General features: G+C 46.0%; 1 protein-coding gene across 2 annotated transcripts in view; it reads left to right on the top strand.

Annotated features, from left to right (window-relative positions):
- Nucleotides 1-25,511, top strand: part of MAP4 (microtubule associated protein 4) — a 113,256-nt gene that overhangs the window by 22,339 nt on the left and 65,406 nt on the right. For both annotated transcript variants that reach the window (XM_066585499.1, XM_066585497.1), the window contains exons 2-3: nt 17,079-17,292; nt 19,481-19,540. In XM_066585499.1, coding sequence (XP_066441596.1) covers nt 17,094-17,292; nt 19,481-19,540 — 259 coding nt within the window. In that variant the 5' untranslated portion in view covers nt 17,079-17,093. The remainder of the gene's footprint in view (nt 1-17,078; nt 17,293-19,480; nt 19,541-25,511) is intronic.

Raw genomic sequence — 25,511 nt, 5'->3', positions numbered from 1 at the left:
CAGATGTGTATTCTGCCCTCTTCGGGTCTCCTGAGCATGAGGTCATGAGACTCCTGGTCAGGCCGAGATATGTTGGTCACTGACCTTAACGTTTTTGTTAAATGGGGGGGGGGGTGCCCTTTTTAAACTTTCCATTGCACAATGTATAACGTTTTCAATCTTTCTGCTAAGCCAAAGATTATTCCGACAAGTGGGTCAGATTAAAATGTTTTTTTTTTTCGTGTGTATTTCCCTTTACCTACATATCTCGAATTTATCTGCTAGAGCAGAAAAGTGAGGTTTCTCCCGCCCCCCCCCCCCCCCCCCCCATGGTATTGCATAGCAATGATCCACCAAAAATGGAGCACAGACAGATGTCATCCGTGTGGGCTCTGACTTCTTCTGCACAACCATTGGCTTGAATGGGTGACTTATGTTTGGCAAGCATAGGACACATATGGGCAGTCGATATCTGTAAGAAAATGCATGTCTGCGTAGCTCCGTTGGCTGTAACAGTTGGGTTTGCAATTGGTTTCAATTAGCAACCGTGCACAGATGTGAAAATAACCTTTTGTGAAGAAGCCCTGACCCTTCCCATTCTGTACAGCAGCCTCATGAGCCATAGACAAGGGATTTATTGACTTCTTAGGGAGTGCTGTGAGCATGCTCTCTGACCTGCGCAGGAAGGGATGGGGTGAGCGGTCTATTGGCTCTTGTGAATGGTGGTTCCTGCGAGATATAGATGGTGTCACTTTTCTACAGCACCATAATGAATGTCCCTTTTACACAAGCCGATTCTTGTTCGAGCGAGCGCAGGAGTGACTGACGTCGCCACTAACTCTTTCACAGTTGCTCATAAAGAGTGTTTAGACAATCAGATCATCGTTGAGAATCGCTCAGTGCTGCACAGCCATCTCCCTTATTTGCATATTACCCAGAGGAGCATGAATGGCCTTTTAAGTCTCCTCACTCACTGCTCTCCCTAAGGAGAAAAGATAGCGTCTCTGACCCACATTCAATGTGAAACCCTGACCGGGGGTGTTAAAACGTAGTGAGAAGTGAATGAGCCACGCTTTAAAAAAATATATATATACTGGCTGAAACTGAGCAAAAGTTTGCTGTAGGAAGGTGATGGGTTCTCTTTAAATTCTGCTTTAATGAGGTCTGCGGAGAAGTGATCGTTACAGAACAGGAAGTGTTAGGCTCAGTGGTCGGGGTGAAAACTGTGGGATTTTATGTATATCTAGTACAGAAAACTTAAAGGCGAATTCACAGTTGGTGGATTTTCGAGCTGCGGAAAATTGGCACTAAATCTGCTATGTGTGAACGCCCCCTAAGGGAAGATCGTGAAAAAGAATATAAAGTGCTGCATGGGTGTCGTGTGCTGGGTAGGTTGGGTGTTCAACTTCTAATGACAGCCAAGTTCCTGCTCTAACGGCAAAAGATAGAATTGATTGCTACAGTCAGTGACGGTGAACTCCCCTTGCATCAGGTCATTGGAAGACCCCCAGGACCGCCTGTATGCTAAGACTGCTGTTAGAGCACACACTGGCACGGAGGATAATGTATTAGCTGGCATAAATATGACAATGCCTTTTAAGTATAAAATCTGGTAAAACTGTGACTAAAATGGTAAACTGTATTGCCAAACGCTGAACAAATAAAAAAAAAAGCATTAAACCAATTGTGTATGTACAATAAGGGTATAGTCACACGGGATGGAACTGTCATAGCGGAAAACTCTGCAGCATTTCCACATAAATACTGTCAGAATCCACAGTGGTGGGTTTTGCCCAGGAATCTGCAGCTGATTTAGCAGCTATAGCGCCCCCCACCTCACAATATATAGCACATCAGCAGACCAGTGAGCGCCGAGCCGCTGCGCAGGGGATGCCACTTGTAAATCAATCGACCAGCGGCTCAGCACTCGCTAGAGGCTGCCAGCGACAGGGCGCGATATATTGTGCTGTGAGGAAGGGGAGCGCTGAAGCTGCTAAAATTGGCTGTGGTTATTTAGGTGATTCTTGGTCGAAATCTGCACTGATTATGTGGATTTTGACACACACTTTTTTTTTTTTTTTTTTTTTTTTTTAAATGTGGAAATTACGTTTGGATGTTCTTTCCCCCCCCCTCTTTGATAGGGGAAAAAGCTGTCAATCGGCAGTGGGAGGCCAGGTGCAGCACTCATGTCATGAACGCATCGGCATGACACTGCAACTATAACCTATGCGTTCTCCACAACTAGTGCGTAGTCGCACAGGTGACTGCAGAGATTGGCATCTGTCAGTACTTGGTCCGCACGGATACGCTGCCCGCTGTGTGGTTTCCCTTTTTATCTAATTGCAAAATAGTTCTGATAAGCCATGGCTTGCAGCTTCCATCTGATGTGACTACGGCCACAACCCCTGTGACGGGCGCATTGTTGGCCCCCAAATTGTGTAGGTTTTATATTGAGAGGAGTTGTGGAGCCGAGGCAGATGAGGCGCTCTGTGCGCCCGATGAAGTCACCGGGATTGTGCAATGCTGAAACTATTTCTCTAACAAAAGCCGTCTGACTGCAGAGTCTCCGGCCGCTCAGTAAGTGACTGCTGAGCAGAGAGGCGCCTTTTGTGTATTTATTTGAAATGCTACTTCATCAATACTATGGAAACCCTCTGTGCAGAAGATGTCACTCAGTAGTTGGCCTTCTGGATGGAGAGTCTGTATTCATCCCACAGCTTCTGTAGAGGAAGCCTGCCAGTCCAATACTCTGTTTGTGTGTGTATTCCTTTAAAGAGTAACTGCACTTTTTAGCAACTTTTGACATGTCAAAAGTTTAGATTGTGGAGGAAGGGGGTTAGAGGGGGGGGGGTCTGATTGTTGAGGTGAAGGGGCGGCAGCATTCACTCCAGTTCTGTTCCCCTTCGGCTGTATTCGTTGCCTTGTCACCTCCGCTCGGCAGCTCAAGATAGACACAGACTTTTAGAGAACATCTAAGAATCTATCTTCAGCTTCTGAGAGGAGCGGACAAGTAACGGGCAGATGAAGGAACGGTCAGCGCTGCAGCCCCTTCATGTGAGAGATCAGCGGGGGTCTCTGCACCCAGACCCGCCGCTGATCAAAACCTTTGACACATTGCTAAAGCGCAGTTAAGGCTGGTGTCCCATATAGTCTGGTCTGCATGACCAAAGCCAGAAATACAGGAGTTTTCTGACCTGTCCTTAGGAAGGACTATGAATGTGTAATTTTTGGGGGTTCTGGTATCTTCACGCACTGTGTGTTTATGGATTAGGCTGTACATTGTGGCCGTGTCCATTACTTCCTCTAGACTCATTCTAGTGAATCCGGCAGAGCTCGAGGACCAGACGTGGCTGTCTGTTCCTTAGTTCTACTGTTCAGCAACGTTGGACCCCCTAATCAAGCTTCTTATGGTACTTTTACATGGCATTGGTAATCGTTCACCCCAGCAAACGATGACTGTTTACTCGGGCTGTCAGTTTAAACATACAGATAATGTGTTTTGAGATATAGATATTCTTTTTTGTTTGGTTCAGTCATTCCCATTTACTCATACAGAGATCTGAATAATTGTTATACTTGACTAAAATGAACTAGTGAAAAATATTCAGTCGTTGCCTGTGGTTACACTTAACGATTATCGTTCACATTCAAACAATCCAGGGTGTTGTAAAATTTTTCAATGTAAAAGGGCGATTACTAATACCAATTTACAATGACAGATGATCGCTCAAACGACAGTTTGAGTGACAGTTTTGAGTGATCATCTTTGCATACTTTATAGTAGATGATTAGCTACAGTACATGTATGCAGGCGCAGAGGGACACAGCTGGTAGCTGTTGTTGAACACTACAGCTGTTCTCTTATGCAAAAACAGCAGTATTCTTTAAGCTTACAGCCTGCTGTGAATTCACAGCAGGACACAGGTAGAGAGAATCTTATCAGCCACCTGCACTGATAACAGCTGATTGCTGATTTCTAGCTAGCTAGAATTCAGCTATCAACAACTTGTGCATAAAAACTGCATGATGTCAGTGCTTTTAGACAAAACGAGAATCGCTCAAAAGATTCTTTTGAGCGATTTCTTGTTGTGGGTATTATTGTATCTTGTCACCACCAGGAAGCTAGAGGTTTGACAGGGCTTGGATGCTGGAACGCCCCTGTCACACCCCTAGCTCCTGATTGGTGACTTGCTAAAGGTCCTAGCAGCAGACTGTGTGGTGTATTTCGACTTGCGTGCATGGTTAGGGATTACTTTTAGTGTTAACTTCTTAGGCTTACATAGGCTTCCAGGTTACCCAACACCAAAACATCCCTAACCGTCGTGGCAAGGCACAATTCACGGCAGTGTTTTGCTGGGGAGACGACAGTTTCTTTGTGTGTGTGTGGAGGGGGTATTTACTGTGTTGGCGACAAAGTACTACGCTGATCAGTCAGCCCCACCGGTACTCATCTGAGCAGACATGTGTGGAGCAATGGCGATCCGCTTTGTCCTTCCCGAAGAACTTCATGGGCACGAAGCTGGGAGAACAGAGGTGCCACAGACTGTCACAGCGGGCCCTTCTGGGGGCCCTACAAGGGAGCGGAGGCGATCGTCTTCATGCAGGCCCAGTGTACTCGCATGGGTACACTGCTGTGCTGATTACCAGAACCTGCTCTTAGGCCAACTAAGAGAAGCCTATCAGGAACAGGGGGCGTCACCCCCCCCCCCCTTCCCTGTCAAGCACTAACTTTCTTGTCACCACCCACATTTCCGGTGGTGACAAGATACAATAATACCCTCATTGTGTATAAATCGGCCATAACTTATTTTGCTTCAGTGGAATATATTTATTCATTGCCTGATATAAACAGGGCTGTAATCGTCTTACAATCGGGGCAGGCTCACATGAGTGTAATTTCATTGTGTATTACAAGTGTGTAAAATGCATTGCATTGTAGTCAGTGAAAGTACATTGATTTTCATTGATGTATTCATTGCGTATAATGTGCGCATAAAGGAAAAAACAGCATGTTCTATTTTACCACGTACTACGTGTGATAGAGCCCTATTCTCTATGGATGCACATAAAAGCACTGTGCATATGCAACTACACTTTATATGTGCAACGTTTTTCTATGCATGTTGCTAGGGAACAAAACAAGGAAAGAAAAAAAACAGGAAGCCGGTGCATGACAGCATATAAGATTCGCAGAGTTATTCCATCTCCCTTATTTGCATATTACCCAAAGGAGCATAAATACCCTTAAGTCTTCTCACTCACCACATAGGTGCTCTCCCTAAGTAGAAAAGATAGCGTTCCTGAGATATTCTGTTATGTGCAATCATATGTGATCAGCTGCAGATGCCGTTCTATACACAGCTTTTTTCCGTACGCTCGTGCGAGCCCGGCCCTCAAGCAAACACTCATTCGTTAGCTGATTACATCTTTTGTGCGCTGGAAAAATAGCTGTCAGCACATCTGATTGGAGGATGTGCTGCTGGCAGTGATATAGGTGCACTAATGGGCGGATGAACTTATGAAGAATTGTTCATCCCTCCCATAATGCTTAAATTGGCCTGTGTATAGATCAGGTAAACGAATGCTGGTCTCAGGAAGTGTCCATGCTTAACAGTTGGCTGACATTGCCTAGTGGTCGGGCAAGAACCTTCCTTTTGCCATGTGAAGGTATCTTTCATCAGACAGCACATCATCCTGTGTGAACGTGGGGGATGAGCAATCACTTGGTATTAGTGTATTTTGATGCCACCGAAAGCTAGTGGTTTGACAGGAGGAACGCCCCTGTCACACTCCTAGCTCCTGATTGGGCCAAGTCAGGAAGGTCCTATGTTACCCTTTGCGTCGCTGTGCATGAAGGCCAGACAAATGATCACTCTGGTGCTTCTTACTTGGGTCATATCGTGCTGTAGAATTGGACCCTTACCCTACCTTGACCCTATACCATCTGTGCTGTTTGCACATCTAAGCACTATTGTTTCGGAGGTTGCCTACTGAACATGGAGGGGAAATCCATTCTTTCTGCATACTCCTCCCTGTATTTGTGTTGAGGTTGGCAGTCTGTCACCCTTCTCAGGGCGGTTGCTCTATGCCAGTAGGGTGGTATTGGAGTCATCTACATGCCACCCTTGTCTCCCTTTTATAGTGTTTTATTTTCTGAGCTAATAAAAGTTAACACATTACTCCCTTCACTTAAGACAATGACTATAATTTTGTAAGCCAAGATCTACCTGTATGCGTCGCTTCAAGTGCAAGATTATGGGTTCCTCTGAATAAGGTAGCACTCGCCCCTACCGTATTAACAATCTCTTTGCGGGTAAATATATAATTTTTGGTGCCACAAGTTGAAGCAGAGCACTGATGGCACCTTATAGTTGTAATCCTGTCATCATGGGCGGGCGCTGCTGCAGGGAGGTGCGGAGGATACGGTGTGCACCCTGAACCCGTCTCCTCTACTCCCTCATATGAGGATTGGAGAAACCACAGCTAGTTTTGCTAGGAAGTCTGGAGGGGAAGAATTTTTTTTTTTTTTTTAATATATGTAATAGCTGCCCTGGATCCATCCCCTAGACGTAGCCTCCAGTGCTTGGGGGTAAATACGGCCCTGCCTGCAAGTGTGAACTAAAAGCCGCCTGCAGAGGAAGTGCAGTATTTGGCATACTGTGAAAAATATATTTGCAGTACTTTATTCTCACCAGTGGCACCAACTTTTTTGACTTCTGCACAGCGGCGCTAATTACTTTCTCTGCAGGGAATCTCAACATAGTCCGATACCACCTAGATGGCTGTAACAAATCCAGGTACTGTTAATTTGTATAAACATTGTGAATCGCCCATAATTTGGTTTATGAACAGACTTGGAACCAATGAGTATATGGCAGGCCATCCTGGTAGTGAAGTGCTGCAAAAGCAGAATTGGGAGAGAAGCAGATTTGTATCCACCAGTGCCCACTAGTGTTTCTAGCAATGTACTTGTGATCACTGTAGCACAGGTTCAACTGTATTTCGGGGCTCAGCAAGGTTGGCAAAAAAAAGTCCTTTTTTGGGGGGGAGGGAGAGGTGGTGGAGTTGGCAAGCTGGTTGCATGAATGTGATGTGTAAGTGTTAAGGTACATAAAAGTTGGATGACTTTTTAGATTAAAATTTCTTTCTTCATTTGTACAGTACAGACTGAGCTACATCCTGTATTATACTCCAGAGCCGCACTCGCCATTCTGCTGGTGGGGTTACAGTATACATTACTTGAGGTCCTTCTACACTGAGCATTAATTGTTGTAACGAGCGAACGATGAGTCATTTTACTTTCAAACATTGTCCCTTTTTAGGCCTCCTTCACACGGGTCGACAAAGCATGTGTGAGAAGCCCATGCTTTCCTATGGGTTCCTTCACACATTCGATGTTTTGTAGCATGGGTCCAGCGAGACGTGAGGTTTTGTAGCCCATGTTTCCCTATGGAGCCTTCCTCTGTTGCATTGCACAAAAACACGGTCTTCGTGCGATGCAACTTTGACAGTAGCAAATCCTACTGTCAATGCTGTAATTTAAGCCCTAACTGCAGGGGGAAAAAAACAAACACATCACCTTAGACGCGCTGTCAGCCCGGCCGCAGCTTCTCCCCGGCTCCCCGGCACCCCGGCACTGATCTTCTCTTCTGGATGGGGATTCAAAAATCCCCGCCTCCTGGAAGTGTTGGCTGTGATTGGCTGACACTTAGCCAATCACAGCAAGTGCTAGATGAATGGTTCAATTACTACCAATCGCAGCCATTCGAGCACTGGCTGATTGGCTAAACGGCAGCCAATCACAGCCAGCGATTCCAGCAGCTGGGGATTTTTCAAACCCTGGCCAGAGGATGATCAGTGCCAAGACCTGGGGTGAAGCTGCGGCGGCGCGCGGGAGAGGTGATGTATACTTTTTTCTTTTTCCTTTAGTTACGGCTTATATTTCAAGACAACCCCCCCCTTCCCCCCCCAAAAAAGAAAAAAAATCCTCGCATGTGATGCTACAAAGCGAAGGCTCAGGAAATGCAAACAAAAAAGCTGTACTGCACATGGGGCGCATTCCTCCTGTCAAACCCCCTAGCTTCCGCTGGCGTCAAGGTACACTAACACCCATTCTGTATTGTACTTCTACAGAGCTCCAACCTCCTAAAACTCCTTGCTTGTTGAGTGTCTGCGGAGAACTTGATCTGGTGATTTGCATTCTCGTGTTTGGACCGTGTCATGCCTGATGTAATATGATGCAGGACAAATGATCTGCCCCGTGTTATGGGAGTTCAGCTAAGCTGTTATGGCTTTGTCCGATAGGTTTGACTGTTTCCAGTAGTACTATAATGGTATAAAGGACCTTCTTTTCTTAAAGGGACTCTGTTATCGGGCAGCATAATGTAGTGACTTATTTGCTGTATGTATCTGTGCGGTTGTTTGGGAGAGACCTTTTATCAGTAGCAGCCACACAGAGGACTAGTCCTTGATATTCATGAGCTAATACTAGCCGTGCCTACCCATGAGGCTGGTCACACCCTCCCCATCCTTCAGCTGTGTGTCTGCACAGCAATTGGGAGACTACTCTCAATCTGGCCCGAAGGTAGGATGGTTGTAAGTAGCTGTGGGTGGTGCTAAAACCACTTAAAGGGTTATTCCAGGCTATCTGTACTGATGACCTGTCCTCTGGCTGGTCATCTGAAGTCGCTGCTAAATTCATTCCCACTGAAGTTGCTGGGAGTGCCGTGCTACTCTTCCACATCCTGCTTCTCTTATGGTGAGGATGTCCCATCCACTCCTGACCATAAGAGAAGCAGGAAATGGAAGACAAGTGTGGCGATCCTATTGATTTCAATGGAAGTGAAGTCGGCGGTCTTGCTTCCTGCAGTGACCATTGATGGTGACTGTGATAGACATGATGATTAGTCAGTGTAAAATGTCTATCGATTTGTACTAAACTAGATGTATTACGCAGCTGTAGTGACTTTAACTCTTAGAGGCTAATGACTGCATAATTTCATTATAGTAATTGCTGGACAATGGCATGGTGAAAAGATATGTTTTGTGACTTCAGCCTAATGTGGAACTCTGCTGCATAAGGAAAGAGTTAAATCACAGTGTTATTGCTTGTGTTCATCTTGAGTGTTTTCCCAGTCCTTCCCCACCCCCCCACACAGAATCTTCTTCAACAAAGAGATACTTACTTTCAGTTTCAGTTTTGAGCACATGTTTGTAAGACAAAGACTTGCTTATACATTGGACTTGAGAGAAGGTGGGCAGGAAGGAGGGGGCATTCTATATGATCCGACAAATGAGAATCCTATATGTTACTGATGTAATCTGTTGCACGCCCATTAAAGGGCAGGTGTTATGCTTTACAATAAAAGGGGCTGTCTGGGTGTTTCTGCCCAGAGAGCCATTTTGGATATGAGACTGATAGCTTGTGTCTGATCTGGTCGATGATGTGTGCACACTATACAATTTGGAAGCTACAAAATACCCCGAAACCTGCTGGAGAAAACCAATGTCCAGCTCAGTGAGGACAGGCCCAATGATCAGCTGATGGATGGAGTTCCACCTATGAGCAGCGCTGTCCAACTACTGATGACCTATTCAGAGGATAGGTCATCATTTGGAATTGCACAGAATACTCCTTTTAAAGAATATCAAGGACAAGGCCTCTGGAGAACCTTGCGTTAGTATTCACAATCTGCTGCACAGATGCATGCGGCGGTGATGTCGCTATAAGCGGTGTAACTGCCTCTACATCATGCTGTCCGTAAAGTTGATGGCAGTTCTGGATCCTCCTGTTACCTGCGGGACTCCTTGTTTCTGACCCGCACACGCAGTTCGCTCCTCTGACTCACGCTCTGGCTGCCGGCCACAATCTGCATGACAAACCATTTTAGGAAGCCGGGTTTTCCTTTTTGGAAGTGATTTGTTACTTATTTAGCAGGAAATGGGTTTGACTGTAGAATAATTATTTTGCTTAGGTTGTCTTAAGGTTTTCTGAGTGAAGAATGAAGGAACAGTCGGGCTGTTCAGTCTGGGATACAAAGAAATCTGCAACGTTCCAGACCTGTTTACTGTCAGCCGACGAGGACAATTTCTTTTGTTTCTATCGAAAGGCTAAAAAAAAATCTACCGCCTCTCGTAGCTGAGGGTTCGGTGGAGTGGTAGTGTCCAGACAATGGGGGTCTGTGCAGTGTTGGTGACCCCTGTGATGGTGACGCACACCCTGCTTTTAGGGAGTGTGATGTGTATTTGTAGGTCGCTGGCGCAGGAACAGCTGCTCTGTATATTCTGTGTCTGACATTAATCCTGGATCTTCTGACTGAGAGCAGGGACTTGAATCATAACCGTGTGCTCAGCGCTCTGGCCCGCCTCGTCTTGTAGTTTTTCACCACCTTGTTTTTGCCAAGGGGTAGGTTTGTGTCATTGTTGGCCCTGGGTCCTCAGGAAAGCTCTGGGAGTGGCGGCGGCTGCCGACACTCCGCAAGCTGCAGATTCTCATGTCTGTTGCGCTTATTCTCTCCTCTTTTGCATACTGTTTTGTGTCTTTGTATCCATGTTACCCCTGCTGGTGTTGTCTCCAGCAGACGGTAACACTGTTGCACAAAAGGCTCCACTATTGTAATCCTTGCTTTTTAAGAGGTTTTCTGGGGCACACAAGAAAACGCACCTCAGGGGCCTGGAATGGCGTAAAATGGACCCAAAAAACTGTGTGTGTCCATTTAGTGTATGCCCCAGGAGAAGCTCCTGACATATATACAGTAAACTGATGCTGCTTTGATGGCATATGTTGGCATCTGTCACCCCCCCCCCCCCCACAGGTTCCTCCTAAATTACATTGTATATGTATATCCGAAAAATCTGAAGTGCTTCTGCAGGTGGCCGGAGTAACTCGTAACCCTACATAGGCTATAGTTAGGGTTGCGCTTGAAGCGGTCAATCCTCACATCGCATTATGTTGGCGAGTACTCAATTTTTCCTTTTTGATTCTGAAATTCTTCCTAAGCTGTTAATGCCGTTCAGTGTTCCAGGAGGTAATTATCTGTATCGCCGTTAATCCACATACATGATTTTGCCCAGTATTGCATTATTCGTGGCCCCTCTGATCCAGTTTTAGCTGGTGTCGCTTATAACATGCTGAACCTGTATATCTGTCCTCCGGGATGTGAATATATTACTCCCATCGTGTCCTTGTCTAATCAACCTGTAAAGGTAGCTATGATCCTAGAATCTGATGGCGACTGTATGGAGTACCCTCACTTGTCAGGAGACTGTAGAGGCTCCGGAAGAAGGAACGCCCAATTTTATGAGCTGGTAATCTATACTAAATATTACAAAGTCATCGATGGTGTGGGGTTTGGTCTGGTACACAAGCTTTTTAACTCCATAGGTCCAAAACGGTCCGTGTCACCAAGGACCCAATAACTTTTTTTTCGGGGGGGGGGGGGGGGGGGGACATTTCTGGGTACTTTTTTTTTTCTTTTTTTTTTTTCTTTACTTGAAGGCAAGGAGAAAACATACATAATGTCCTAAAGATCTCTGGGGACAAACACTTTGTAACTCCCTCTGTAGTGACAATAGTTACTGGCTGGGCTGGGGTCTGGTAAGGCGGAGGACACAAGACCTGATTCTCCATCGGTGACACTCCACCCATCAACAAGTTATTCCTTATCTGGTGAATAGGGAATAACTTGCAATTTGTGGTACAACCCCTTTAATTTCCGTAATGTCATTCTATTTCTGCAAGTTGCTAATGTTGCTTAGAGGGACTGTCCATTTGTAAACTATTGATAACCTGTGTTGAGGATGGGCAATTTCAGTAGTAGTTCTGCCTGGGTCCTTCAGCAGAGAATCCCGCCGATCAGCTGTTCACCGGTCTGGTACTCTTGCATGGAGCTGATTTCTGCAGGAAACACAGCTTCATTCATACTGCAGTGGCATTCATTTCAGTACTAACTTTGCCTGCAATGCCAGGCTGAACCACTGCTGCGAGAACAGAGCTGTCTGCTTACTGCAGAAGTTTGCTCGGGGCATGAGCACAGTGGCCCAGGGAACAGCTGATCTGCTGCAGTCACTTTAATGGACTCCTGCTGATCTACTATAGATAACCTATCAATAGTTTACAGCTGGTCAACCCCTCTTATGGCCCATTTTACATGAATTCGAGCAATAATTGTCCAGTGTAAACACAAAAAAATAACTGACTATTCGTGTTTTGGTTTATTGCTGACTTTCAGTCAGAGAAAAAAACTATTGCTGGATCGCTGGCTTCTTGTTGCGTGTAAACGCTCCTCGCTTTACATAGAAAGTGAAGTGCTGAACAAGAAGCCAATGATGTCTTTCAGTGTTAACGCTCGGCACGAGCGCCGACTACCTTAGGGGTGACGTCCACACTCATGCAGTCATTTAAATGACCGTCGGCCCATGTAAAAGGGCCATTAAAGAGGACGTGTATTCCCCATAGAGCATCTTTTCTGAAAACTGTTGTGCTCTTTCTTAATTGGACGTTACCATTTCCCTTGACAATGGGGAGTGTCCCTATAGTCCCTATTTACTCGGTGCTGCCATGTCGGAGCCCCATTAACAAGGCCGAGGGTGACACCCAGTGTTTTAACCTGTTTTCAGGAGGAATAACAGGAACGACATAATTTCTAAGAACAGATGCTGGGATTATTGGGCCTGCAAATTGTAGGACACAAATGTATGAACTTGTATCTCCCATGGTCCATAATTTACACACATTATCTTTCCCACCCTGGGTGCAGCTTGGTTGTTACATGGCTTTGTGCCTCTAACACCCTATTTACACGGGACGACTATTGTTTAAACAGTGGGCATGACGTCACCGCTAGTTAGCGCAGAACGTTTAGATGGCTAGATCACCACTGAGAATCGCTGACTTTTCGCCCAACGCTTCACATTCTATGTTATACTTTACGTTTAGAAGTGTGCTCCCCAGGTAAGGTGAGGAAGGGGTTATTTACCCCAAAATGTGTTTGGTTTTCAGTGTGTTTACCAATAAAAAAATTTTTTTTTTCATACACCCACTTCAGCCTTAGACCTCCTGCACACGGGCGGGATTTCCCGCAGAATTTCCGCTTGTGGAAGCTGCCATAGGATTTGCGTTAGCAAACGCAATCCTAGGCAGACGGCCGCCATTTGTCCATGCGAAATCTCGCGTGGCAAACAAATCGCAGCATGCTCTTTTTGTGTGGAGCTCCCCGAGCCCCGCACAGAAATCTCACTCCGCAGGTGTGTACGTGCTGGTCCCTGTAGGGGCGCGGGACAGGTCCAGCTGCGAGATTTCTCGCTGCTGGATCCAACCCAGCCGTCTGCAGGCGGCCTAGGGCCGCATGTCCACGGGAAAAATCAGGCCCACCGCGGATTCTTCATGCAGAATCCCGTAGCGGGTCGCTCCATTCCCGCAGACATGAGGCCTATAAAGAATAACTTGCCTGTCTGGACGCTGCGGATCTTCCCTCCGTCGCGGCCGGAACTTTCTGCGGCCCAGTGGATGTGCTCGGCAGGAGTTTTTGGAATTCCTGCTCTCCCACGCTCCCGCGCCAGAAAGCAGGAATTCAGCTGCGAGTGTGCCGCGGATCCAGACGGCTTCCATAGGCTTCAATAGAGGCCTGCAGGAGCCATCCCCGTGGGAGATCCGCACTGAAATGGAGCATGCTGCAGGTGTTTTCCCGCACACGCAATCCGTGCCTCAAGGGAAAATTCCAGTGTTTGTGCGGTTACTCTGTAGGAAGTGGTTAGATTATGGTCCAGGTGCCCAGTCTGTGGCAAGAATTGCAGCAGCTGATGTGTTGTGCCTGGGAGGAAGCGGCTGTACAATGGCTGGTAAGGTTTACACTCCCCACCTTTTGTCCTACTTCCTTCTGAGGGGCTGTAATTGCCAGGGTACCTGGACTCCAGTGCCTGGAATGGCTGATCTCTGCTGCCACCTAGTGTTAAGCTTCCCCCTGGCCTGTGCTGCCTCCAATGCTGATGAACATCCTACTTTTGCGCTCTTGTATAAACATAGGATGTTGCACTGATCCGGCTGGGATAGCTGAACTTGGATGTGTTGGATTCTATTGCTGCTTGCTGGGCGTTGCTGCACTCAATATACTGATAGTGGTATTCATCCTGAGCTACCTGGTTCATGAATAGAATGCCAGAACTTGACCTTATGCAGACAGTACTGTATGAGGGATGGAGATGTTGGGAGGGACTGATGTCACATGCTTGTAGGTAGTAATTATGGGGACAATGAGTACTCTGCAATGGTCAATGACAGGCGGTGTAGAATGCTACTGCTGCATCTCCCAGCCTATGATGGCTGAGAACAGGGAGGAATAGACTGCAAATGGGTTACATTAAAGGTCTGTTATCCCCTTTTAAATCCTATAAACCAGGAAGGTTTGGGTGAGACACGTCCTCATTTATTGCTCCGCGGACCGTGCGGCACTCATTAGATCTTTATCTTCTGCCCTCGGCCGCAGCCTACAAGCTGTCTATAGTATCTAGCAGAATATCTGCATGTTTTTGTAACCGCTTGTCTTAAAACCGTCTTCCTGCTCCCATAATCCCCTGTAAGGAGATTATAGGCAAGTTATTTTGGAGTCTGCGGAGAGCGAGGGGACACCGGAGGTAAAATAACGTTCCACCGATGATCACTTCACGCCACCGCTGCAGCAGTCCGACTGATATGTCTCAAACTCAGTGCATGCTGGGACTTATAGTATCCACAGAGCCATAGACCGCAGATAACTGGTCCTTGAAGTGTGTATATTGCATAACGAGGTGACTTTATTTCCCGTAATGGTCCTATATAGCAACTTTCCAGTTTGTTTCAATTCCTCCCAACTTTGAAGCTGTTTGCTTGCTGTCTAATGTATCTTCACCTCCAGAGGCAGACGGCTCGTCTTGACATAATGCGTCTCAAGTTATCCAATTGTATCCAGTCTAGACGATTCTTGCAGTCAAACAAATCTGCAGCAGAAATCGTTCTTGGATTTCTACCTACTCTAAGCTCACAGGACGGATCACACTGTGGGTATAATAGGGGAATCCTCCCATACACGTTCATACTGGGCTCAGCCAAGCATGCATGTGTTCTCCATACAGAGAGGGATATAAACTACTGCCAGTCTATCGGTCTATGGCTGATCTCCCTGGAGTGCAAAGGAACAGGCTTGTCAAAGTTCACCTGCATGTGGAATCCAACCCCGTGCCTGGCCCAGAGGAGCTTGCATGGCCTTAAGTTGTCTTTTACTCACCTAGGTGTCCCCACACCACTTTTGGGTGCTCTTCTTGGGGAGAGACTATGGATCCCCAACCCCCTAGGGGTCTCCACATGCTTTTTGGGTGCTCTCCTTGGGGAGAGACTATGGATTCCCCCCCCCCCCCCCCCACCAAACCCCCTAGGGGTCTCCACACTTTTTGGATGCTCTCCTTAAGTAGGCATGATGCCTCTTCTGACCCACATTGGTCAGAGCATGCTAAAAATGATCAAGGAACTCCTGTGGGAATGGAGGATATGATAGAAGTGCTCATACATTCTTGGACTAATGAGAATTCGTTTCAAACAGAAGTAAAATGGCAGAATCGGAGAAATGACTTATCCTGGTCTTATAACCCCATACATTCCGGTCTTTAGTAACCACGGCGTCCGGTAATTAGAGGCAGGAGGATCTCCCTTTGTTCAGCTCATCTGCACAATATGGTCATGAGATGCGGATGGGCTGCATGACAGTTGGGGGGGGGGGATCTTCTGTACCGCAGATGTGTGCGCGCACGCCGTTGGGGGCAACATGAGCAGTCTTTTTGTTAAAAAAATTTTTTTTTTTAGATTTTAAACAGTTTTTCCGCAGTATCTGCGTCCCATTCGCAATTCAATTGTGGATGGACCGTGGATCCAACGGCTTCCAGTAACTTAAATGGAAGCAGTCCATGCAGGATCCACAGCGAAATGTAGCATGCTGCGATTGTTTTACGGACCAGGAGGTCCGCAAAACAAACCCGCATGCTTTTAATTAAGCTGCAAACGCTCATGCATCCCTATGGGCGGCTTGAATTGTGGATCGTCCAAAGTTCAAATCTGCCCGTGGACATAAGGCCTAAGTATACCAGAAATGTAGCTTTCGTAATCTGCTATTGTGCTATAGTAGTGATACACCGCAGGAGTGAAGGCAGCAGGTTGTTACGCTGCAGCGAATGATGTAAATGTAAAAAGGTAGACTTGCAGTTTTCCATCCCTCACATTAAGTCTAGTCAGTAAGTTTTATCTGTGCCTTATGGTCGCATTAAAAGATGCGTATTGTTGTAATTAGTTATGGCTCAGACGCAGAAATGGAAATTCCTGTGGTCCTTTATTCCAAAATGGGCTAGATCCTTACACGGAGTAATAGTCTCTTCATTACATTGTAAAGCCCACAGGTAGGCATATTGTCTGTACAAGTTTGCCCCATTCACTGCCGGCAAGCAGAGGTCTGACTTCTCACTGTTATGTGGTTACGTTTTTAGCTTTCGGTTGTCACAAGCTTGTCGGTCTCCTCAGGATTAGTGTGTGGCTGGCCTGTGTATTACGGGGGCTCTTCACGGCAGCTGCTGCATCCCTGGGATTTATAGCTATATTTGTGTCAGCGCCGCTTAATCCGTGCCGAGCGGATATCAGCATTTTATCCCAACATTAAGTGCAAATCCTCAGCAGTTTTCTATATTTATTCTCACTTTATGCTTTTATTTCCTTTTCGAAATAAAAAAAAACTCCGCAGTAAATTGAAGCCCTTGATCTTTCTTAGTTAAACCTGTGTGATTGCCATCAGCTCATGGTTATCCACCCAGCTTTCCTGAAATCCAGAATGGTAAATCTGTTTACCGGTAGCTGTGAATTTTTTCTGTATCTCAAACAAGTATATTGCCATTCAGGGTTTTAAAAAAGCATTGAGACAACTGGGGGGTTTTGTTAATATTGCGGACCGTTAGGACTGGATACAGTCTATCAGTATATGCAGAGTGACCCTGTGGCTGTTTCTTCTTGTGATATGCAGTGCAGTTCTTGTTTTCATCAAACGCTTTTCTGAATATATATACTTTTTTTAAATCCCTTTTTCCAGACCTAGAAGTAGAAAATGGCAGACCTGGAACTTGTGGACGCCCTGACGGACTCCCCTCCGCAGATTGAGCCAGAGGTTAAGCGGGACTTTATTAGCTCCCTGGAGGCGGAGCCTTATGATGATGTAATTGGGGAGAAATGTGACAAAACCGACTACGTTCCACTGTTGGACGACGATGAAGCCAATGGGTCTGACAAGAAATGCTCAGCTGAAGGTAAATTTGCCTTGTAATATATCTAGAACTGGTGAGACGGTAAGTTATGTATAATGTTGTGACAAACTGCAGATGTGTGGCAGTAATTTGCAGCAGAATGTGAGGAGATGTTTTAAAGGACTCGCAAGAGTTAACCTTTTAATAATAATTCATATACTAGTGTTTCCCTGAAAATAAGACTGTTATTACTTTTTCTGCCAAAATAGGCACTAGGTCTTATTTTCGGGGGATGTATTAAACTTAGCAGGCTCGGTCAACGTCCCTTAGCCCGGGCATTGATTTGGCCAATTCATAAATCTCACCTCCACAAGGTGAAGGCTGTGATTGGTTCTCGAGCACTGCTCAGCCAATCAATGCAGCACTTGATTAACCAATCAGAGCCATTGCTTGCTGGAGGCGGGTTTTATGAATCCTGTAACCAGAAAGCAATCTTCTGTGGGTGGTCGAGGACTGCAGAAGCTTGCTGGAGCTCCCGAGAGCAGTGGGCGGGACCCAGATCGAGCCTGCTAGATAATGTATTGCCTTTTTTTAAAATTTAATTTAATTTTTTTAAATGTAATACATCTAGGGATTATTTTCAGGGTAGGGCTAAAATCTCGAGCCTCCCCCGAAAAAGCATAGTAGGGCTTAATTTTGGGATGGGCTTTATTTTGGAGGAAACGGGGTATACTTAAAATAGAATAACTATATATTATCCTGTACGGATTCTGAATTGCATCCTAAATCATCCTCCAGAGCTGCACTCCCTATTCTGCTGGTGGAGTCACTATGTACACACATTACTTAAGGTCTCCGCCCGCAGAATAGGGAGTGTAACTCTGGAGTGTGTAATACAGGATGGAATTTGGGATCAGTGCATGAGTGGCTCAGAGGTGGGAAAGGGCTTTAACCACCTCTTGACATCCACTGTACATGTATATGTACATCACTGCATAGAGCATGCCTGGAAGCTGAGCCCGCTCTATATGCAGCTGTTCTCTGCTGTTTTATGAGCTGGCACTCTGCCATAACTGTTGAGATTGGAGATAACTTTGAATCTGGCAGTTAACTATCTTTAGGCCTTATGCACACGGCCGTGTCGGGCTCTGCAAGCGGAATACCGCAGCGGAGTCCATCACGCCCCCCCCCCCCAAAGACCCCATACTTGCCTCCCGACCTGCTGTGCGAAGTCCCGCATGACGCTCCAGCGCGCATGCGCAGTACATAGTAACATGTTATGTAAGGCCGAATGAAGAAAATGTCCATCTAGTCCAGCCTGTTATCCTCTTATGTTGATCCAGAGGAAGGCAAAAACCCCAAGAAAATTTCTTCCCGATTCTCTAATGGCAATCAGACTAATCCCTGGATCAATCCCTAATAGTTCCTACCTGCCTGTATACCCAGATTAACAATTGACATAAGATTTATATATGTGCTACAGCGGAAGTATAGCGCGATGGGCAGCTTCCATTGACTACAATGGAAGCCGTCCACGCATATACATGCGGCAAATAGGACATGCTGCGGAATGCCACGTGGAATTCCGCAGCATGTACATTGAGCTATTGGGTTCAATAGAACCACCTGCCCACAAGAAAATTGCTGGCTGCCATTCGGTTACCATGGTATCACCATTGTGAAGGCGCTCAAGCCTGACATGGACGACTTCCTATTAAGCTCTGTTATTAGCAGAGCATAATAAAAATCCTGTAAAAGTATGAAGTACTGCAGTATATTATGCATGGTAGACAATCGCCAGTCCAAGTACCCTATGGTGACAAAGTGTGGTGTTTTTCTTTTTAATGTTTAAAAATCCTATATAGAGACTTTCTGCACATCAAAAATAAACTTGTAGTCTGGACATGGCAATACCAATTTATTGAAATTATTCATGTTGATCAGAGGAAAAAGAATGCAAAGCCAGAATTTGTATGTTAATTTTTGTGGCGCGTGTAACATGGTACCAATGAAAACTACAGGTCATAAACTAATTCCCATGCACCAATGATTGGGGGGAGAATGGAAGAGGGCAGGCAAGGGGTGGACTGCTAGAATTTTGAAAAGGTACTTCAAGAACCACATTAGCTATATAAATTTGCATTGCCAAACCTCGTCAAATTGTAAAATTTCATTTATCTTGTTTCGCCCAATTTTTAAGCGTTTCAATACTAATTTTATCCCTGTTCTCACTTTATTTTCTGTCATGCAGGTAGCCATCCCTCTGTGTTTGAGAATGGGGAACACAACACGGGAGATGTCGGGGTGTCAGGTATGGCATTATCGGTCTACTTACCTCCCTATCCCCTTCACCTACTGTCTACATTTATAAGGCTAACTGCTGTTGTGGTTTCTTTAAATGACAGCACTACACAGGTTTACTGCGGTATTAACTGAAAATGGAGTATGATCTGTAGACTAAATATACACGCCTGTTTTTGAGCCATGTGCTGTGCACAATTCCCCCGACTAGCATTCTAGCATGTGAGACAGAGGCTTGTATACATGGAGAGAAAATCCGAGGCATGTCTTATTCCTGTCTATTTAATTGATGAGAATGGGACATGCAATGTCTGTGAGTGCGCAGTCTGTGCATATCGGACAGCATACGGCTGAGCTTCTCAACCGCAACTTGTAGCTTGGCCATGTGCCTTGTTCCGTAAGCCTCATGCACACGGGCACGCACGGGTTCTGTGTGGGAAATCCTGCACTGAATTCTCCCGTGCCGGCGACCCTGCGTAGCTGTCAGGAATTCTCTTCAGTCCTGCTGATATGCCGCCATTGGATTCCAATGCATCAGATACATGGCTGTATTCCCACAATGTAAAAGTGGCTGTGCTAATATAGCATCAGGCGTTTTTACTTGGGACCAAAAGATAGTCCTGGAATTATTTTAGGCCGGAATGCGTCGACTGCTGCATGGGCTCCTATGGGAGCCAATGACAGCGGCCGGAGAAGGGAAGTGGGTGGGAATTTAGCAGCGTGACTGCTAAACACCCTCCCTCTTCTCTCCTCCCCTCCAGCTGATCGCAATGGGAGGGGATGGGGGCAGGGCTAAGCATCGCCCCGCCTCCTCCCAATGCTGGCTGTGGACGAGGGGCGGTGCTTAACTCTGCCCTCTCCCATTGCAAAGAGCGAGCGGGGAAGAGAGCAGAGGTGAGCCTGCGAGGAGGAGGGAGGGTAAAGGGGCAACGGCATGGCAGTCTCAGCGTATGTGCCGGAGCCCATGCCGTGTGAACAGGCACACCAACGTTAGATTTGTGCGCATGTTCATGAGCTTTTAAGCCCCAGATGGTAGCATGTATGGGCTGGCTGTGAAAACGGCGACCGATATACGCTCATGGGAACAAAGCCTTAGCGAAGGATTGCATCTTTCAGTATAATCCAGGCCATGTTGAAAGGACAACTAATTGTGAATTTACCTTTTTGGTTTGTTTATAACCGCCTTGAGCATCTGGGCATGTGTCTCCGGCGTGTTTGCATACCTCATTCATCTGCCCTTAATCAATTACCAAGTAGTAAGAAGACAGAAGGATAATTTTCTTGCGTATTACCAATGACACACAAGAAAAAAAAAATCTAGTCCCAGATACATGGGATACCAGTTACAACAGTTGTCCAGGACACACAGCGTGCATTAGATCAGCTCAACCAAATTTAAGCACACGGTCACTTAAACCTCATCAGTGCAGATTCCTCCTGGTGGTTGATTAACTTGTGCAGACAAAACTTCTTGTCCTGCACACCATAGTTGGAGAATGTTGTGTTTTTTTTATTTTTTGTCTTCCATAGTATTCAAATTGTTGTGGCTCTGTAGTGTAGTTTTGGGGTGCACGCGAGGTCCACGTTAAGTGCTTCACCTCTACTTGACTCGCAGCCTAAAACTACATAGCAACTCTATGGTAAACCACATGCTGACACTGCCATGTGCTTAATGATTCAAAAACTACTTTATAAAAATCCAATTCGTTGAACAATAGGCGGCCATTGAAAACGGTTACCTATGCTTTTCAAGCATAGACTGATCCACAAGGATATTATGTTGTGCTCACCTGTTGGTCAGGCACGCACCATCATTCCATTCATGTTCTGCAGCACTTGAGCTGCTACTCTATTCAAAATTGCATCCCGGAGGTTGAACTTGATATGATGCGTCAGATTTCTATTTTTTCGGTGGCTTGGAAAACCCATTTTAATTCTGGCCAGCACAACATACAGATTTAAGGGTGGTCAGTGGACCTACCTGTTCAGCAAATTTAATTGGAAACCAGAATAAATTGACCCATTTGCATGCAAGCTGTACTGGATCTGAATCTGTGTGTTTGTCATGCTGCTTGTCAGAATGGTAGAAATGATCTTTTAATGTGATAAGACTAATGCTGATGATCCAGTATCCTCTAACATCCTCAGGATAGGTCATCAACAGATTGGCGGGGGTCTGCTGCTCGGGATGGACAGTGCCATACATACTGCAGTGGCCCTGTTTGGTAGTGTTAAGCACAGCCCTTATCGAATTCAATCGGAGCACCATCAACCAAGGCCACTGTGCGACGGGCGGTGCAATCTGCTGACAGCTGTGGCAGGGATTCCGACCGCCAGGTACCTGACTATCTATTGATGACCTATCCAGAGGATAGATCCTCAATAGAAAAATGCCTGAACTCCCAGACGCCTTAAGTCTACAAGTGGATAACGTTATAAATGACACTAATGGGCATTTGCGATAGCTAATTCTAATTGAACCTATGCAAAATATTTTGTCTGGGGGTCTCCAGAATGTCCCCTGTGCATCCCAACAAATTTCTTCTGCTAGCTATCCGCATAGTGCTGGGAACCTGCATGGCTTATCTAACTAAGGTTGAACATCAAGAAGGTGGGTTTCATACATAATTTAAAGGGATCTGTCAGCAGATGATTATGCTGAATATATAGGTCATTTATATAATAAGCCAAGCTGCAGTCTGTGATTTCATCATGATTGCGAGTCAGATATTTTGGGTGTGGTGGTTTATGAGGAACGTGTCATAATTGCCAAAATAAGACTCTGTAATTGCAAGAATTAAAAAAATATATATATATACAGTAGTGATCTGCCTGGTATCTCAGCTTGTGCCTTTGTATCCGTTCTAGTTGTCAGACCTCCCATCCCTACAGATAGAATACGTTATTTTTCAGTGCGTGGTGCTGGCTCAGTCATAGGTTTGAGGTATTCATCCCTCACATCTCCATAGACCTCCATAAACATTAAAGGGAACCCGTCACATCCCCACAGCTACAAACTGATAGGGGATGTGACAGGGATCGCTTTGATGCAATTTTTTAAATACTCTCATGCTCCATGGATCCAGCGCTATCTCCATCTGCAGTCTGGGTAGGAATCCTTTTTAAAGTCCAGTTCCTGTGCTCTCCTATACAAGTCTACGGGAGAGTGCGCGCATGGGACTAGTCATTTTCATGTTGCGCATTGACTGCAGACAAGGATACCGCTGGATCGGGGGTGGGGGGTGGAAAAAGAGTATTAAAAAATGCATCAACCGGTTCCCTGTTGCATCCCCTGACAGCACTATAACTTAGTTTATGGAGCTGTGGGGACATGATGATTCCCTTAAAGAGGTTGTTTCAGAATTACAAGTTATCCTCTACCCACAGGATGGTGGATAACTTGCTGATCGGTGGGGGTTTCACTACTGAGCCCGCACTGAACCTGAGAACTGGGGTTCTGCGTTCCCCTCTTCTCTGCGTTTGATGCTTCTGCCACCCCCAGTGACGTTACATTGAATGAAGCGCTGGCCGAGTATGTGTGGTTGGCACTGCATTCATGGAAATAGGTGCATGCTTGCAACTCGACTATCTCTAGCAGTCCCAAGATAACTGCTGCGATACCATTACCCAGAGCAGGCTGCAAATGAGGGTTTTCTCCAACACCGTTCAGGACCCTCCGATCTACTAGAGGCTCCTCTGTATTCAGCCATCACGGGTCACATAAAATGACGTGGCAGGCCGGATTTGACTTGTAGGCCTTGAGTTTGACATGTGAGCTGGACTGAAGCAAAAGCTTGATGTACTGTAATGTCCACCCTACATAAAAAGCATGCGATGTAGTATTCGGGGGGGGGGGGGGGGCAGATCATGACCGTGTCCTGAACGCCTTATACCTTCCACCTTTTTAAAGTTCTGCAGGATTTGGGTTTTCTGACTTGTACATGACATGTGACTGGAGAAGGCCGCCTGCTGGTTTGTGTCCCTGGAGCAGTAGACGGTTACAGCTTTGAGGTCACAGCTGCGTGATTCTAAGACTTTTGTATGTTTCCAAAGGTGATTTTTCAGGATTTTGAGTTTGTTGCTTGAATAGAATGAGACAAAATGAGGAAGTGAGTTGCAATAAGTAGCATGCACACTTTTTCTTTTTTTTTCTTTCCCTGCTTACTCCAATATCCTTTGCAAGGAAAGACAGCGTTGATCCCCATGACAGTCACTATTATGGAGAGCGCCCTTGTCGTGGCTGTACAGCTTGTTGCGGTGGTTTCCCCATCGCTATTGCACTGCAAACATTAAAGGGGAGGTATCCAATCTGTTACCCAGCCTTTCTCTCCTAGTAGGGATTTGTGGTGGTAGTATGGCGCTGAGGACCCCATGTGATGCATTGAGCTCCCCTTAGTACTAGATTAGAGGGCACTTGTGTACATGTGTCATGTGGTACTCTGCTTCTGCTACGTGTCGTCTTACACTGGTCATGTGATGGCTTGTGCTTTCTAGATATGTCTTACTAACCTTGTGCTATGTGCCTTTTTCCTCTCTTCTTATCCTCCCTTCTATTTCACCACCTTAACCCCACTCCCCACTCCTCCCGCCTCCCCGGCTCCTTTTTTCCTCCCTCTAGAAACATAGAGTATTGCTCCTCTCACTGGGACTCCAGTCTGCTTCCTCTACGTATTCACTGCTTTATCCTCCAATATCTACTTCCCCTGCCTGATCGCTAGTGGATAGAAGAAGCCTTGGCTGTCTGCACTAGGCGCTGTCTGCTGAAGGCGGCTCTTCCTCCTCCTCTTCCTCCTCCACTCCAGTGCTTGCTGAAACCTTCCCATCTCCGTGTAAGCACACAATGGACCATAGGACCAGCTTCACTAGCTCACCACTTTGTTACTGTACTTTGGGACCCGTTGCATTTTCTTTGGCTGATTGGAGTATAAAGAATGTGCTTTCCTGAGAGGTGGACATGCTTTTTGCCTGCAGTTTCCTTCCTTTCCCTGCCCAGAGGAAAAGACACTTGTCTGACCCTCAGCCGCCCCTTCTCAATATAGATTTTAGTGCCTTTTTCGTCTTAGAAATGTTGTTCCCTGGTCTTGGCTGTCTGGAAACTTTCCCACTTCCCCCGTGTGTCACTAACCTGGAATAAACTATTTAACAGTCTTGTGGTTTTGATTTTCTGCTAACTTTTTCTAAATTTTAACATTAATCCTTTGGGGCTGTATACAGCAGCTACATAACATTTGGTATTGGACCACTAAAAGAAAACCTTATTCTCTGCACTATACATCTTTTAAGATGGGGTTCGCATGGGGCGGAACTCCGCATAGAAGTTCTGCGGCACTTACAAGCTGCAGAGATAACCTGCACAAAACCCATGCAAAACTGACTTGCGATCGGGAACCCCACAGCATTTCAATTCTATCGCCGGCATCACTGTGGAATTGAAATTTGCAATAAAACCTGCACCAAATGCTGTGAGTTTGGAGGCAAGCATTAAGGGGCTGATCTGCAATGGAATGCCCACTGCGGAAATTCCGCTGGGATGGACCTAGTCTAACAGCTCATCATTGAAAGCTTGCCGTCTCCATTCATCAGTAGCGTTTGCAGCTGGGTGCAGAATACTAGCAAAGGATGTTTAGTGCTGAAATAACAACTAGTTAAGTCAATCATCTGCTGATTGGTGCTTTTGGGGATTTATGATGATGGGCGGGGGGAAGGAGACTGCCACATTCACATCTTGGTGACCACTATCTGCTGCAGAGACAAAACACTGAAGTATAGTAGTTTTTTGTTTTGTTTTTTTTTGTCTAGGCGAGGAAAATGTTTTATGTATAGCTTGTGATTGTATCGCTCGCCAGTATGCCCTGGGTTTGGAGCTGAAGCTGCTGCAATTACAAGCGCTGGCCACTACACAGGTCGGAGCAGCAGCTTCCTCTCTGACTATGGTGTATCCTGGCAGGCGATACAATCACAGACTAGGCAGTGATTGCTGC

The sequence above is a fragment of the Eleutherodactylus coqui genome, chromosome 12, assembly GCF_035609145.1.
Source record: "Eleutherodactylus coqui strain aEleCoq1 chromosome 12, aEleCoq1.hap1, whole genome shotgun sequence".
Lineage (NCBI taxonomy): Eukaryota > Metazoa > Chordata > Amphibia > Anura > Eleutherodactylidae > Eleutherodactylus > Eleutherodactylus coqui.
Note: the sequence above shows the minus strand (reverse complement) of the source record. Positions and strands in the feature narration are given on the sequence as shown.